We start from the raw sequence: 16,915 nt of genomic DNA, 5'->3' as shown, positions 1-16,915 counted from the left end.
CAATGACCATCAGCTAAAATTTTCCTGCTAATTGCACTGCTGTCTGCACAATCAATCAATTCAATAATAGACCCAATGTGGCCCAAAGACACTCCTGTGGAATTTCATGCACTTCCCTTAATGCCACACTCTCTGAAAGTAATACTGACACATTCCAAACACACCAACAGATGGAGAGACCTCGATACAGACAACTACAACCACATTTACCAGCTACAGTATTTTACTGCACTTCCACTTCATTTGAGTGGTACGTGAATTTAATTTTTGTTGGGCACGCTTTGGATAAATTTCATGCCATTTATAAACCAGTTACAGTGATTTTGCAAAATAATTTACATAGGTTTAAAATGTTAGAATGCCACATATATAATAGTTATTTCCAAAAAATAGTATAAAATGGCAAGGATAAGCTGAAAGTGTAAAATTATGTGGGTGACATTCCACTCTTCCTAGCCTGTTCTTCAGATCTTGGCTACAGCCCAAACCACTCCTCTTGCAGAAGAATCAGGCTTTCCCTCCCACTCTCATGAACTAAAATTCAATCACAGAGAGAAGAACCTCAGTCAGCCACTTTCTGTGACAGCATGGAAGAAGCAGGAGATCTCGTGGGTAGTGACCACATTAGCTGTTCGATCTGCCACGACATACTGAACAATCCCGTGACAATTCCCTGTGGGCACAATTATTGTAAGAGCTGCATTAAGGACTACTGGGATCGAAAGAACCATGTTGATGTCCACAACTGCCCCAGGTGCAGAAAGACCTTCATAACAAGACCTGTTCTGTTCCGAAACAGTATGGTAGCTGAAGTTGTGGAAAAACTGAAGAAGGCAAGATTCCAGGCTGGTCAACCTGCTGGACCTGGAGATGTGGTGTGTGATGCTTGTATTGAGACGAAGAACAAAGCTGCAAAGTCCTGCCTGGTGTGTCTGGCCTCCTACTGTGAAGGTCATCTTCAGCCTCATTATGACTCTCCAACATTTAAAAACCACAGATTGATAAATTCCACTGGACCACTGAAAGAAAAGATCTGTTCCAACCATGACAAGCTGCTGGAAGTCTACTGCCATACTGATCAGCGGTGTATCTGTCTGCTGTGTGTGATTGATGAGCACAAAGGACACGATACAGTCCCAACTGCTACAGGAAGAACTGCGAAACAGGTAAGGAATGGAACGCTGACCAAGAACTTACTCTAGATTCAATTTAGAACCAAAGCTATGAACATGTGACTATATGTGGCCCACTGTTGTAGACAAGTAGGTTTTGTTTTACATTTACATTTATTCATTTAGCAGACACTTTTCACCAACTCATAGAAAAAAACAAGTGCATTACATCAACATTTAAATGTTTTAATTTAATTTTACTGCCTGTCTTTCTGATAAATCATACATTTCACTGTCACCACATGTGAAAGACTTTGCTTCTTTTGGTACACAAGAGAATAAGGAACTCACACACTTAAAACTACTGCATTTCTATTTAGAAAAGTGAAAGTAAAACTTAGCATTCATAAATGAAGTAAGGTTGCTAGTTAAGGGAAAAGTGAATGTATTGCGCTGACAGAAAATGACAGGAGAAGTTTTTAGTGATAAACAGCCTGGAGATGATAAAGAAGTGATCTTCATGGATAAGGGTCACACTGTTACACACATTTTCAGAACCGCTCGTCCCATACGGGGTGACAGGGAACCAGAGCCTACCCGGTAACACAGGGCGTAAGGCCAGAGGGGGAGGGGACACACCCAGGACAGGATGCCAGTCTGTCGCAAGGCACCCCAAGCGGGACTCGAACCACAGACCCACTGAAGAGCAGGACTCGGTCCAACCCACTGCGCTACCACGCCCTCCTTGGGTCATACTCTTATTTCGGCTTAATTATAAGGCAATATTATGTCTGCTTGTTGTTTATTGTCTACACTGACGTATGAATCAAAGCACCTTGACATGAAGGTGTCACAGAAAATCCAGTGAAGCTGCATTAACTAACTGTACATGTCATAATACACTGAAAAAGTAAGTCATACCCAACACAAAACAAAGTGTGTCACAAAAAAATAACAGAAAACTGCAGAGAGACTCTGTATGTAAGCTGTAAAACTTTATAGTAGTTCCATACTAGACTGGTGTTATTGAATTGTGCAAAATGTAGCAGTATTATTGAAAATACAGTCAATACGGATTTACCCAACTGAAGAAAATTAGCTTTATTAATGGCAAATAGTCCAATGAGCCAGGAGGGAAGTGAAATAATAAGTACAAAAAACACAGAAATGAAGACAGACAGTAGGTAAATACTACATATTTGTGGTGATGATGATGATGATGATATTATTATTATTATTAACAACAACAATAATAATCATAATTTACAAACTGCTCCTGCTGCTGCACCAGCTTCTCATCATTTGCTTGATGTTCAGCCGATCAGAATCGTAGAAATTCCCATTCATCTGTATCAGAGAAGAATCCCGTCTGACCAGGAGGACAACAGGAAGAGCCACATTTTGCAAACAAGTTTTGGCTGGTTTTAGAAAGGCAGTTGCCTTCACCACATCACATAGGGTGGACAACTTGGTAATACTGTGGTTCAATTATTCTTTTTGCTATTTAAACTCTCACAATCACTAGGAAGGCCAGTCTCTGGTAGAGGAATGCAGCAATCAACATGCTAAGGCAACCGTTCATGGCCTCATGGAAAATAATTCCATTTATTGTCCAGCTCTGTTCAGTAGAAATATATGTCCCTTCAGGACCAGCTTGAAGAGATACAAAAGGAATGTGAGACGTTAATCCAGGAGAGACAACAGCAGCTGCAGGAACTGATGGAAGCTGTTGAGTCACTCACAGTAAGTATGGACCACAGGAGAGGACATTTGCTGGGCCAGACAGTGTAAAATTCAGAGTTTAACTGCACTGGGTGTCTTCTCTGTGTGTCTCTAACAGTGCTCTGCACAGGCAGCAGTGGAGGACACTGAAAGCATCTTCACCGAGATGATCCGCTCCCTTGAGAAAAGGAGCTCTGAAGTGGTAGACCTGATCCGAGCTCAGGAGAAGGCTGCACTAAGTCAGGCTGAAGAACTCCTGGAGCGACTGGAGCTGGAGGTTGATGAGCTGAAGAAGAAAAATGCAGGCTTGGAAGAGTTAATAAATACAGAGGATCACATCTATTTCTTCCAGGTAACATAGTTTGAACATAGTGCACATAGCTCTGCTTACAGATTTGCTTTTGTCAGAGAAATTTAAAATGGTCTACAGTGTTTTGACCAGAAGGAGTAGGACTGTACTCCAGATGGACAATGCCAGTGTTCCTCAGGTCTTGAGTGATTTTCAGTGTTCCATTGTCAGCTTTTCGTTGCTGGCATTCTAGTGTCTTTCATTTGCAGTGTTTTCATCATCAGTCTTCCATTATTGCTCTTCTACTCTCAGTGTCCCAGCACTGGTGTTCCATTGTCAGTTTTCATTTGCTGATATTCCATTGGTGATGTTCCACTAGCAGCACGTTATGGCCAGTGCTCTACTATCCATGTTGCGATGCTGATCCTCCCTTGTCATTGTCCACTTGCAGTGCTCCATTGTCAGTCAGTGCCACATTGTCAATATTCTGTTTCTAGTCATCTGTCAACATTCCAATCAGTGTTCCTTTATATAGCCTCAGTGTTCCTTTATTAGTCAGTATTCCTGTGACAACATTCATTTGTCAGTGTTTCTTGGTCAGCATCATTTGCCACTTTTCCTTCATCTCACAATATGTCTCCTTCTACAGTCTTTCCAGTCTCTCTGTGCTCCTCCTAAACCAACCACCCCCGACATACCCACCATTGTTGTGGACCAAGATCAAGCCTTTGAGAATTTGAAGAAGGCAGTTTCTTACCTGAAAGACCAACTGGAAGACGTCTGCAAGAGAAAATCTGTAGAAATCTCTCTGACAGGTTCTTAAATGTTTGTTTTTTTTTTTTCTTGAATGAAGATGTGGAGAAATGAAGGGTTACTTCTTTCTATTTTCTTTTTAACCATGTCTCTTTTCTCCTTTTTCCACAGTCAATGATTTTCATATCCTACAGGAATCAAAGTCCAGTCCATGTACGTGTATTCAGTGAAACTCTGATAACCATCTCCTCTCACAGTAGAAATTAAACCATACAGTAAACACACATGTACACAGGACCAGAGGTAAATCCCATTCACTCACCTCTCTGTTCCTCTTCATCTCTTTCTAGTGAGAAAAGTCCTACAGATTCCACAATCTGGAATCAGGGGACAGCTTTTACAATGTGAGTACAGACATGAAAAAAATCTCTCAATTGATATAAAAAACAATACTGAATTCAGAAAGAATTTGATTGCAAAAAGGATACTGATCCTGTAAGTGCATGATAAATGTGTACATGCTTATGTTTAATAATTTTTAAAGAAATTGCTGAATAATGGGTACACTTTCATGTAGGCTTTTAAGGCTTTTTTAGGCTGTAAAATAAAAATGTTTTAAAGAAAGTACTAAAAGTTAAAAAGGTACAGGTAAGCAGTTTAATTTGTGAAGTGATAAAACACATAGAATTCTTTTTAAAGGCAATATTTTACAGTGTTCAAACCCATTGCCCAAGAGTTGTGAGGCACTCACAACATCACTGTGACCCTCCCCAAGAACAAGAGAAGAAAACAATCTATAAAGAGAAAATACTTGCAAGATATAGTGTGTAGGAACAGGGAAAGGGGATAGAAAAAACAGCACACAATTATGTATCAGTGATTTTGAACATGTGGGTCCAAAACTAGGATGTATAGGTATCCAGAACATTTCTGACATTCAGCACTCAATTCTGAAATACACACACACACACACACACACACACTTTCGGAAATGCTTGTCCCATACGGGGTCGCGGGGAACCGGAGCCTACCCGGCAACACAGGGCATAGGGCCAGAGGGGGAGGGGGAGGGGACACACCCTGGACGGGACGCCAGTCCATCGCAGGGCACCCCAAGCAGGACTCAAACCCCAGACCCACTAGAGAGCAGGACCCGGTCCAACCCACTGCGCCACTGTGCTACCGCACCCCCCCCCCCCATTTTCCATGTTGGAGTGAAGAAACTGTTAAACCTTTTTGGCTTGGTAACTGTCTTATCTTTCCCAATTAAATTAATGGTGATGGTGATGGAGTTCTTCTTCCGAAAATTCACTTTACAATTCACACACAGATCTTCAGGAATTAGTTAAGCTTGTTATGTGAAGTAGTATATGTTCTTCTTAAATATATAATATTTTTCTTTTCCACTAGATGCCTGCCTGCTAACACTCGACCCCAATACAGTGCATAAAATCCTTTGCCTGTCTGAGGGGAACACAGTGGTGACATTCAACCGAGACCTCCAACCCTATCCTGATCATCCAGAGAGATTTGACTTCTATTCACAAGTTCTGTGTAAAGAGGGTCTGTCTGGGTGTTGTTACTGGGAGGTTCAGTGGAGTGGGAGTGAGGTTTTTATAGCTGTGGCATACAAAGGGATCAGCAGGAAAGGAGGACGTTATGACTGCTTGATAGGAGCCAGTGAAAAGTCCTGGAGTTTGAACTGCTCTCCTTCATCTTACTCTTTCATGCATAGTGATAAGACTACTCCAGTATCTGGTCCCAGTTCGTCCACAATAGGAGTTTACCTGGATCACAGTGCAGGAACTCTGTCCTTCTACAGTGTCTCTGACACAATGACCCTCCTCCACAGAGTCCAGACCACATTCACTGAACCCCTCTATCCTGGGTTCCTAGTGTCTGCTGGATGTTCTGTTAAACTGTGCTCTCTGGGATAAGAGAAAGCCCTAATCACCGGAATATTCAGTGAGAGAGGAAAACTTTCAATGTCGACTTGACCACAGAAATTATCTAACATTTCTTTTCTGTTTGATGCATTGATCTGTCCTTATTTTTTCTTTGGAAACAACAATAGTGTATGAGGTTTGAAATAAACTAGACAGCACATTGGTCAGTAATGCAGGATTATTGTGCCTGAAGAAATTTCTCTGACCAGCTTTCCCAGTACATTCTTCTTCTTCTTCTTCTCATTATTGCTGATATCTTTGTTCAGCCAGCATACAAAGTTAGGTTTTTTCAGTGCCTTGAAAGAGTTAATATAGACTGATATTGTTACTTGATGAATTGAACTACAGAAGGAGTAGAATTTGAACCTTAAGCATTCAGAATACACACACACACACACACACACACACACACACACAAGGTATTAACCCTAACCCTAACAATGGATAGGGTACTGTTCCTTGTCCCAATCTTAAATCCTTGAAATTCTGAGTTGGCTTCTCCTTCCGATCTTTTTCTAGGAAGGCCTAGTAATCACATACTTATCAAAAAGCATTGACATGAAATTTATATTTTTACATCAAAAACAAAAAAGCTTTGCAATATGGGATTAGTGGGATTTTTCTTTGAAATTATTGAAAAGACTGGCAAATCAGTAGAAGTTTATGCTTTCAACACAGTAATCTCTTAACTATTTGAGTAGTCTGTAATTTAAAACCTGGGTTAATAATTAGGGTTTAGATTTGTATGGCTCGTAATGTGAAATTGCTACAGTAAATCAGAAAATAAATTTTTCCACAACTGAAAAACTGGACAATTTGAAATGCCTTTTTTCTGTTTTTGTTTGCTTTACCCACACACACGCACAAACACACGCAATTGCACATACACAATCACATTACTGAATAGTCTGAATATTCAGACTATTATACAGACATATTGTACTGTATATTTAACTATTAAATTATTTTACTAGTTACATAAATACTTTATTTGAATTTCAAATTGGTGTTCACATTTGAAGAAGACATGGTGGCACAGCTGGCTTGGCTGGGTCCTGCTCTCTGTTGGGTCTGGGGTTCTAGTCCCGCTTGGGGTGCCTTGTGATGGACTGGTCTCCTATCCTGTGTGTGTCCCCCTCCAGCCTTACACTCTGTCTTGCCAGGTTGGGCTCTGCTTTGCTGCAACCCTGCTGAGGACAAGCGGTTTCAGGCAGTCTGTGTTTGCAATCTTGGGTTTCTGAAACATGGTCTGTAGAAGTTCATGTGAAAATGAAAAGAATATCACAGTGCAAATTTTTTAGCATGTGTTTCAATTTTTCAGCTTTGGAAACAAATTGAAATTACTTATTTTTTTGACAGTGCAGATGACTGGAAGTAATGCTGGAGATGTAACACCGAACTGGCATAGTTGCAGTAAAACAGGAGAAAGAAAAGTAATGTACCTTTAACGTGAGATGCGATAGGGGGTAGTATTGCAAAGTGCACTTAGTTCCAGGGAGCAGAAACTCTTTGTAGAGAAACAGGAGAGAAAGAAGACTGTTCAGCATTTTGCTGTTTGACCAACAGATGTCGTTTGGCTCCTCAAATAGCACACAGCAGAGTCCTGCACCGGCCCACGGAGAAGTCTCTCTATGAACAGTGCCACTGGGTTTCTATAGTACTCAGAGTGCATTTTGCTGTGGACACACAGGTCATTTTCACTCCACAACAGAAATTTCAGAAAATAAATCACTGAAGAAAACCCTGCTAAAACTGAATGATAGAACTGGGAAATGTTATCTTTAATAAAATTATAATATGTGACATGAAATAACAGTACATCTAAATAAAAAACTTTGGGTCAAAAATTGTTAATTTACATTCACACACACACACACACACACACACACACACATTTTCAGAACCGCTTGTCCCATACGGGGTCACGGGGAACCGGAGCCTACCCGGCAACACAGGGCGTAAGGCCGGAGGGGGAAGGGGACACACCCAGGACGGGACGCCAGTCCGCCGCAAGGCACCCCAAGCGGGACTCGAACCCCAGACCCACCGGAGAGCAGGACTGTGGTCCAACCCACTGCGCCACCGCACCCCCTAATTTACATTCACATTTATTGATATTTTGTTATTTGGCAGACACTTTCCTCCAAAGCAAAATACATCATTCAGAAAAATGAGGGCGTTACATCAACAGAAAGAGAGACTGCATAAATGTAATTCTAAAGCACAGCTAGTTCATCACATTCCACAATATGAACCAACGCACTGTCATGGTGTCATACCGGAAGGAAGTCATCGGACCCAAGTGCGGAGCATTGGGGTTCAAAGGGGGAATCCAAAAACCGTGCTCACGAAACAATCCAAGGTTCCCCAATGTACAAATGTAGTCAGAGGGACAATCCGAAAACCGTAATCCGTGAGACAAACAGGAGATCGTGGAAACGGAGGAGTTGAGAAAAGGAAATGAGAGGAGATGGGAAAGCAGGGTTGAGGATGGGTATGCCGGGAAAGGTAAGTAGGCCGGTGAGCACACGAAGAGCGATGAACAAGGCTGAACCAGGTTCCGTGTCTGAGTGTGCTCCGGACCGCTCTTTTATGCGGTCGTCCCCTGATCCGCCGCAGGTGATCCTCGTTGCGCCCAGGAGGGCGTGACACGCACACCTCATGAATAGCTGCACAAAGGTTTATCCATAATTTAATGGTTATAATCACAAAATGACTGAACATAAAAATTTTCACATTTATCAAGCACTTAAAAGGTCATGAGAGTAGTGAGTGTGAAAGAGGTGAGTTTAAGACTCTTTTTAAACATAGAGAGAGATTCAGCAGTTCTGAGTGAAAGGTGGAGGTCATTTCAGCATATCAAAGCCAGAACCAAAAACTTTTGATTTTGGACGTTTTACGACCACCAGGCGGGAAGAGGTGGGGGAGTGTAGCAGTCTGGCTGGGGTGTAGCAAATGATCAGGTCTTGTAGATATCAGGGAGCTGTTCCATTGGTGGTTTTGTAGACCAGTCGGTGTCTTGAATTTGATCTGGGCAGCTTTAGGAGGCCAATACAGAGAGACAAGGAGCTTATAAATTTAACCATTGTCACTGTCAACCTACATTGCATTCTGAGAAGTTTTAAGGAAGTTGTTTTTCACAATCCTGTGCAGTCATCGTAGAAACTGAGTGAGGGGCAGGTTTGTGTAGCTCTTTGTGGTGCCCCTTTGTTCACAGCAGATGCCCAGAGAGCCAATTATTATTATAGGAAGGAAAATGTCATTTGTTGAATGAAAAATCAAGCTGCATCTTAGCACTCTGGGGGTCTCATCCAACAATGCTCAAAGTGTCACCTCAGCAGCCTCAGTGAAAGCACACTTACCAAATATTTAAAAAATATAATATTTATACAGTTGTATAAATTTTCAGCTGCTCCAACTAACTGCATTTCAGGTTATACGTAGCTTTTTCTGAGACTGAGTATACCTTGGCCGTCACTCACAGTGAAACTGTATTTGTTTATTACAGTGCAGACATGAATGTGAAAATCTTTCATCCCTCCAGTGAGATGGTCTTCAGTTTCACCATGATAAACATACAGGAGGAGGACCCTGACACTTACTGTGCTGTGGAGATTGGTAGGGCAGCAGATGGTGTTGCACATGTCTCAATTTTAGTTTCAAAAGCTCAGTCGTTGCTCTTGCAGGTAAAATGTATTTTGCAGAGACAAAGTCTCCGAACAACACAGCATCCCTGTGGTGTTTTCCACACTGATGAATCTGTGACTTGATGAATTTAGGTTATTCTGAAGGCAAAGTGGAGCAATTAATTTAAAGAGAGAGAGAGATTTGAAATGAACAAATAACTTTAAGTCATGTATGTGTCATGGCGAACACAGGAAACTAGGATGACAGACTTAAATGCAGGTTCGTTCATTTCTAGAATACAGGAGTCTTATTCACAATCGCAGAACGTAGAGGTCTCAGAGGGTGGATGAGGAATGCGTCTTTTCAGGCTGAGGCTCTGCAACCAAGTGTGTCTGACCAGCTGCTTTTATACTCGGTGACTGTCGGGCACACGGTCGTCAGGCTTGCGGTCAGGACGCGGTCAGGGGGTGACAGTGACAGTATGTACTTCAGTGTTGAAACAGAATGAAAACCTGCAGATACTGGAGCCCTCCACCCGTGACTGCCTGGGCACTAGTGGACAGTTCCCCTTCTCACAGCAACTAAAGATCAACCTTAGCATGAGAAGGTTTCTTCTGAAAATCCTTCTTTGGAAATCTGATCCTGAAACAAGCTGTGCTTCTTTTCCAGCCAACCATGATGTGCACCATGGTGGTTCACAAGAAACCACCTACACAGTGAACAGTAAACAAAGCGAAATGTTTCAGCTGTATTTTCAGAAATTCCAAAAAATCTGCAACTGGTTCTTCTTAGAAGAGTACACGGAAATCACACGATGTGCTATAGAGAGGGCCAAGTGTCAGTCACTGGTAAATTTATAGTTGGCACGGAAAGGCTGTCAGCTAGGGGAACACAAATGAACACTTTCAGACTTGGCAGTCAAACTTCTGAATTGCAGTGTCTTCAGTGAGAGGTGTCCATCAACATATCCCAGCTCTTCCCAGATTGTACTCTGCTCTAAGTCCAGAGGCTGTGGTTCTGTACTACACCACATTGCACTGCTTGCTGCTACCTCCTGGACTAAGTTATTCTGCAGTTAAAATATCAAACATTTACATTTATTTATTTAGCAGACGCTTTTTTTCAAAGTGATTTCCAATGAACTCTATGTAGTGTTATCAGCCCACACACCTTATCCACTGTGGTGACTTACACTGTTAGATACACTATATACCGGGTCACTCATCCACGGAACACACACACACCCTCTGTCACTCGCACACTATGGGTGAACCTGAAAAGCATGTTTTTGGACTGCGGGAGGAAACGGATTCAGTTGTTTTGCCTAAAGGAAGGGGGCCCTGCCTGGTGTGCATGACAAGAGCTGTATAAATATCTGCTTGCTTAGATGCTAAGGTGTGTGACTCTATTAGAGAGGCTCACCCATGTGCATGCACACACACACACATTTTCAGAACCACTTGTCCCATAGGGGGTCACAGGGAACCGGAGCCTACCCGGCAACACAGGGAGTAAGGCCAGAGGGGGAGGGGACACACCCAGGACGGGACGCCAGTCCGCCGCAAGGCACCCCAAGCGGGACTCGAACCCCAGACCCACCGGACAGCAGGACTGCGGTCCAACCCACTGCACCACCGCGCCCCCTCCATGTGCATGCATTCGACAATAAAGCATTAAGTTTCTGTCTGATTGTCTGGAGTGTTTGTTTATTTCTCCTACCACAGAGGTTATTAAATTAACTTCAGCTAATGTCTAACAATAGGCAGTCTGAAAGATTTCAAAGGTTTATTGTTTATATTGAAGCTGGGCTTGTTATCTACTGTAGAAAACTGATAGGTGGTAGATAGATGGTAGGTGGTAAACGTTACTGCTTTCAGAGTAATATTTATATTATTTATGTTTCATTTCATTAACAGCAAACCAGTGAGAGGAACGATATCTCCAAGCTTTCTCATGACTCTTCATCCTAACTTAAGAATTATGAAAAAATGAAAAGTAGAGTGCAGGGGGCATAGTGGTGCAGTGGGTTGGACTGGGTCCTGCTCTCTGGTGGGTCTGGGGTTCAAGTCCTGCTGGGAGTGCCTTGTGATGGACTGGCATCCCCTCCCCCTCTAGCCTTGCGCCCTGTATTGCTGGGTTAGACCCTGTATGGGTCAAGTGGTTCAGACTGTGTATGTGTGTAAAAGGTACAGTTCTATGTGTAGTTGAAGTGAAAATATGTATTTTTGCTTTGTTTTGATTTTGTTTTTGCTTTGTTTTCTCATACATGTTTTTAGTTTTGCAGAATCTGATCTTTTTATGCATTGTAATACTCCAAACTGGCAAAGCCAGATAGAAGGGTGAGGTATTACAGCTTTTAGACAGCACTGGAACTAAAATGGCATTGTGTGTATGACAATCCATGATGCATCTTACCACAGACTAATAGCTTTTTTTTTGCTAAACTAATGAATGATCAAACTAATAAATATAAAACAAATGACTGTGTTGACTCTTGGATTAAGAAAAAAAAAAACTGAGTTACAGGGTTGTACAAGACATACATGGACTAAACTGGAAGACAAACTGCACTTCAGTGGAAGATAGAAGCTATAGCTGGAAAAACCAAGTGCAGATTCACACAGGTTTTCTAAGAAACAAAGATTGTTGTGTGCCATCATGACGTAACATGCATAACTTGGACCTTTCTTATATTCTGTGGAAGAGGCAGAAACTTGTACAGACATGGTGCCATATGCTGTTGGGTTTTTGCATTCTTTTGATTAGATCTCATACATGTCTTTAGTTTTGCAGAATGTGATTTTTTATGCAATTTAATACTCTAAACTGGCAAAGCCAGACAGAAGGGTGAGGTACTACAGATTTTAGACAACACTGGAACTAAAGTGGTATTAAAACTTTGTGTAATTCAATCTTTAAACTGAAATTAGAGTTAACATTAACACGGATGACAGGTTAAGGTTTGGAGAAATATCCCAAAACATCTGATAATTGGTATGTAATTGAGACTTGCCTAGTTTTGTGATCCCTCTGGTCACCTGGAGCACTGATTCCCAGAAGTTGCACTATCTGAGTCAGTATTATAACACCTCATACCTGTTCGCTCTCTGAACCTGGCTGCCACAGTTCTCTATATGATTGTTTGTTTGTCTGAGACCATTTGAGAAGAAATGCCCCATCTGTATCAGTTTTCAAATCAACACTAAAAACTTACTTTTCTACTCAGACATTTCACCTTGAAATGTAATTCCACTTGGCTGTATTTATGTTTGCCCACCTCTATACCAAAGCATATTAAATTTATTTGTTTAAGTTATAAATTACTAACAATTTTTTTCTTGTTGAACATTGTCTCCCTACAATAAGACCTGAGGAGGCTGGCCGGAGATCACAGATGCACCCCATGCCAACTGAAGATGATGACCAACTGCCATGATGGACAAGACATACCTTGCTGAACTGCAAAATCAAGATACCATACAGCAACAATGTCATTATGACTTCTTAACTGGCTTAGAAGCCTTGTTTAATCTAGAATGACCAAGAGGGGTAGGCAGCCACTGGCCATTGGATCCCCAGAGGTTTTTTCTCCCTAAGCTTTCAACTGGGAGTTTTTGTTCCTTTCCTCCATGGCCAGTAGACATACTCATAGCTCTATAAAAGCATTATATTATGATAGCCAGTAGTCAACTGACTTCTTTGTTTCTTGTCTGATGTATTTTTTTTCTTGCCTTATACCTGTGTTAAAGTGCTCTGTATCACTGCATGAGAAGAGTGCTTTATAAAAATAAATTGAATTGAATTCAGTATTATCCCAGGTACAGGATAATAAGACAGAGATAGTCCTCTGGAGCAGAACAATGATCTACAGGACTTCATATTGGTTTCTGCCAATATTTTAAGAAGCATTTAAGATGAAAAGTGCAGTTTCAATCCTCAGAACAGTTTGTAACAACACACTCACCTGGAACAAGGTTGTTGCAGTGGACATAATGTAGGACAATTAGCTGATCTATTTCTTACAGAAAATTTACCAACTTCACTTTTCCAAGTCGCCTGCACAGGAGTACAAGCTAATATTGTTCCAGGTGAAAGCCAGAGCAGCATCAACTGAAGAAGTCTCATGAATATTTCATGAAGTCTGATGGGTGTCACTTTATAATGGCTCTATCTCCACCTGAAAGGGGGACTGTCCAACACTCAGGAGCTCAGTTTAAATACAGGATCCGTGTTCAGTGAAACAGTAGTTGGAGGAGTGATCTGGAGAAACCTGTGCCACCACTTCCACCTAAAAGTCAGCTTTGCTTTTCACTCTTTGTCTGAGGTAACCTGCATTTTTATCTTAATGTCTTTTTTCTATGTTTTCCTGTGCATTTTAATATTACTCATATTACAGCTCATTGTTGTTGCTGTGATGGTTTTGCATTTTATTTACATTTATCTTAGAGACACCAGAGATAGATCTTAGCTGCTAGACAAGATAACACATCATGTGGGATAAACTAGTCACTTTCATACCATGTTAGAATGTGACATCAGCTAAAGGGTAACGTAAGAAATAAAGTTTGTAACATCGAGTACAGACTAGTAAAATACCTCTACAAACAAAAAATTACTTTTGTTTATAAAAATTCCAACTCAAATTCCAGAGATGCTCTCATTGTTCGCTGGCTATTTGTCATACTGTATACATTGCAACAGTGATTTCTCGCAAAGTACGTGGAGAATTTTACCTTTGGACCTAAAGATTATATGAAAGTTATAAAGGGCAAAAATAAATTCTTGCTTAGCTGATGCTTGTACTCAAAACATCATATAGAATATAAACCACTGAGATCTATTTTACTGTAACAATTCAGGTTAAGTACCTGAATTGGCATGGACCTTAAACCAGCAACCTTAAGGTTTCAAGTACAGGTTTTTCATTTACTGCTGCACTTTGTACTGGTAGCAAAGTAGCAAATGAATAGTATAAAAATAAAAGGTCCTGCAGTAGTTTTGCAAGAGGGTGTTTTATTAATTTTTTTTTTGTACATTCTCTTGTAAAACAGCTCTGATCACAATGCAGTTTATGCAAAACAGCAAAATAGCAAATGAATAATATAAAAAATATGAAAAAAGATAATCACCCAGTAGCTTTGCAGTATAGCTTTTATTCATTATTTCTTCTACATTGTCTCATAAAATGCTCAGATTACAAGAAACATGAGTGGATTTGGTTCTGGAGCAACGCTGGTAAATGCGATTCTGCAACAGTATCACAACACCACAGACCGCTGTGTTTCCATCAGTCTGAGCAACTGCAGCGAAACCCACAGCCTTGTGAACCCACAGTGAGTCGAACATTGTTCTGAACAGTGTAATATAAATCGATTTCTCCTAGTGAGTACTTACTTTAGAGATACCATCAGTGTTTCACAGTCAGTGCAACTGAAAATCATTTTAAAAGTTGGTCTCTGTTGTTTGTTTCATTACATTTCATAGACCAGAGATCCAGTTGCTTTTACGCTTGGATATTTTCTCTGATCATGTTTGGTCCTTCCACCAGGGTGTACACATACAGCGGTTACTGCTACAACCCCCCACAGCCCACCATGAGACCAGGGGTGACAGAGATGTGCTTTTTTGGAAAAACCTCAGGATGTGCCACTGGTTCCGTGGGGGTTCTGACGTACGACATTGCTGAAGACGAAAAGCACGTCCTTGGTCGCCTGGCCATCATGTTCTCCGTGCCTTATGATTACAACCAGTTTGAAAACTGGTTTGCGCTGGGGATTTTTGAGAAGGATAAAGAGTGTAATGAATCACTTTACAAACACATGTACTACGATGAGAAAGGAAAATTCTGTCGTAGCAAGAGTGTTGGAAGTGAAATGAGCTACATTGAGAAACAGGGAGGGTTCAAAGTGAGAGGAACCATGTCTCCAATGGGCAAATCAGTGATGAAAGTTGAGCTCTGGGATCACTGTTGCAATTAACTATTTTGCATGAGGGCTCACTTTTAACTGATATTGTGAAATAAATAATGTCAAGAAAACAGTTTGGCTCAACTTCTTCTTAAAACAAGAAAATGTATTTCTATAGTTATGATGGCTTTTGCAAGGAGTTTGTATGTTCTCTCCATATTTGTTTAGGTTTCCTCCCACAGTCCAAAGACATGCTGTTCCGATTCACCCCTAGTGTGTGAGTGACACAGAGAGAGTGTGTTCCACTAATGTATGGATGAGTGACCCACTGTAAGTAGTGTATCTAGCAGTGTAAGCTACCTTAGTGAACAAGGTTTGTGGGCTGATATAACACTACATAGAGTTCATTGGAAGTTGCTTTGGAGAAAAGCGGCTGCTAAATAAATAAATATAATGTAAATGTATTTTATACACCTTCATTTGTTTCTAAACAGTGGGATTGATTTCAGTTGTGCAGTAATTACAGTAAATATACAGTCAATTTTTGTGCAGCTAAATAATGTTGATTAGCCATTCACTTTATGATCACTTTTCAGTGCATTTACTAATCTGTTTTTTTAGGACAAACACAGCTGCACCAATTGTATAATATCTTTCCTATATCACAAAAAATCAAGTCTGTGAAGAGTTTCACAAAACCCAACTTACACAGGAGATGCCCAGACTGGGCTGTGAACCTCTGCATTATGGAAAACATGTTAACATGAACAAATAAGGTAATATTATAATGCTTAATGCAGACAGCAGTACTAATGATGAAAAATGATTCTCATCAGAGGCATACAATCATAACCACCTATTTGCAAACTTTTAAAGATGGATTTTAGGAGAATTTTTGTCACGCCCGCCTCTGCACCTGTGGAACCCTGTGAATATACTGCACAATATATTACATGATTAGCAGATCTAAAATAAATTAAAAGGTTGATTCATGTAATTGTCACATCCACGCCCACATCTCAAACGACAACACCTGACTCTGCTCCAGCACCTGATTAACAGCTCACCCTTTAAAAGACCCTCCTCAGCTCCCATACCTTTGTGGAATCTCATCAGAGACAATTGCCCTTCCTTGTGACTCCTCGCTCATCTCCAGGTCTCAATTCATTGACCATTTGTTTTGTTTCTCAACCACGTCCGTGGATCTTCGTTCTGACCATGAGTGATCAATTGACCGACCACCTGCCTGTCCCTGACATCGAGAACTTGCCTGATCCTCTGAATCCAGACGAATGACCCCTCACTTGGGTCCTTCTGTCCCAGTTCAACGTGACAGAAGATTCCGCCTTTAAACGTTTGGACCCAGTGACATCTGTTCGCCTGCAGCATGCGCTGAAAGCACTCCAACGCACGTTGTACCCAGAAGCAAAACCAAAGCCTCGAAAAGACGCAAACCTACCTGCAATTGCCACCAGAGGTTGCCAACGCTCCACAGAAGACTCCTTCGGCCGATTCGCAAGCTGTAGATCTGAGATTGGATCGATGCATACAACAGGTGAT

General features: G+C 41.2%; 2 protein-coding genes across 2 annotated transcripts; both read left to right on the top strand.

Moving 5' to 3' along the window:
* The first annotated feature begins 586 nt into the window (after positions 1–586).
* LOC108932649 (tripartite motif-containing protein 16-like) lies at positions 587–6,394 on the top strand. Its single transcript, XM_018749189.2, has 7 exons — positions 587–1,166; positions 2,760–2,855; positions 2,953–3,186; positions 3,773–3,938; positions 4,048–4,089; positions 4,227–4,280; positions 5,287–6,394. Exons 1-7 carry the CDS (start codon positions 588–590, stop codon positions 5,811–5,813), a joined length of 1,698 nt encoding a protein of 565 aa, XP_018604705.2. The 5' UTR covers position 587; the 3' UTR covers positions 5,814–6,394.
* A 7,288-nt stretch (positions 6,395–13,682) lies between these two features.
* LOC108932656 (DELTA-actitoxin-Afr1a-like) lies at positions 13,683–15,604 on the top strand. The gene is made up of 3 exons (XM_018749199.2): positions 13,683–13,773; positions 14,643–14,782; positions 14,998–15,604. Exons 2-3 carry the CDS (start codon positions 14,655–14,657, stop codon positions 15,425–15,427), a joined length of 558 nt encoding a protein of 185 aa, XP_018604715.2. The 5' UTR covers positions 13,683–13,773; positions 14,643–14,654; the 3' UTR covers positions 15,428–15,604.
* Positions 15,605–16,915: the final 1,311 nt, after the last annotated feature.

Source organism: Scleropages formosus, chromosome 9 (assembly GCF_900964775.1).
Source record: "Scleropages formosus chromosome 9, fSclFor1.1, whole genome shotgun sequence".
Lineage (NCBI taxonomy): Eukaryota > Metazoa > Chordata > Actinopteri > Osteoglossiformes > Osteoglossidae > Scleropages > Scleropages formosus.
The sequence above is the reverse complement of the archived record's forward strand: the minus strand, read 5'-3'. Positions and strand labels throughout refer to the sequence as shown.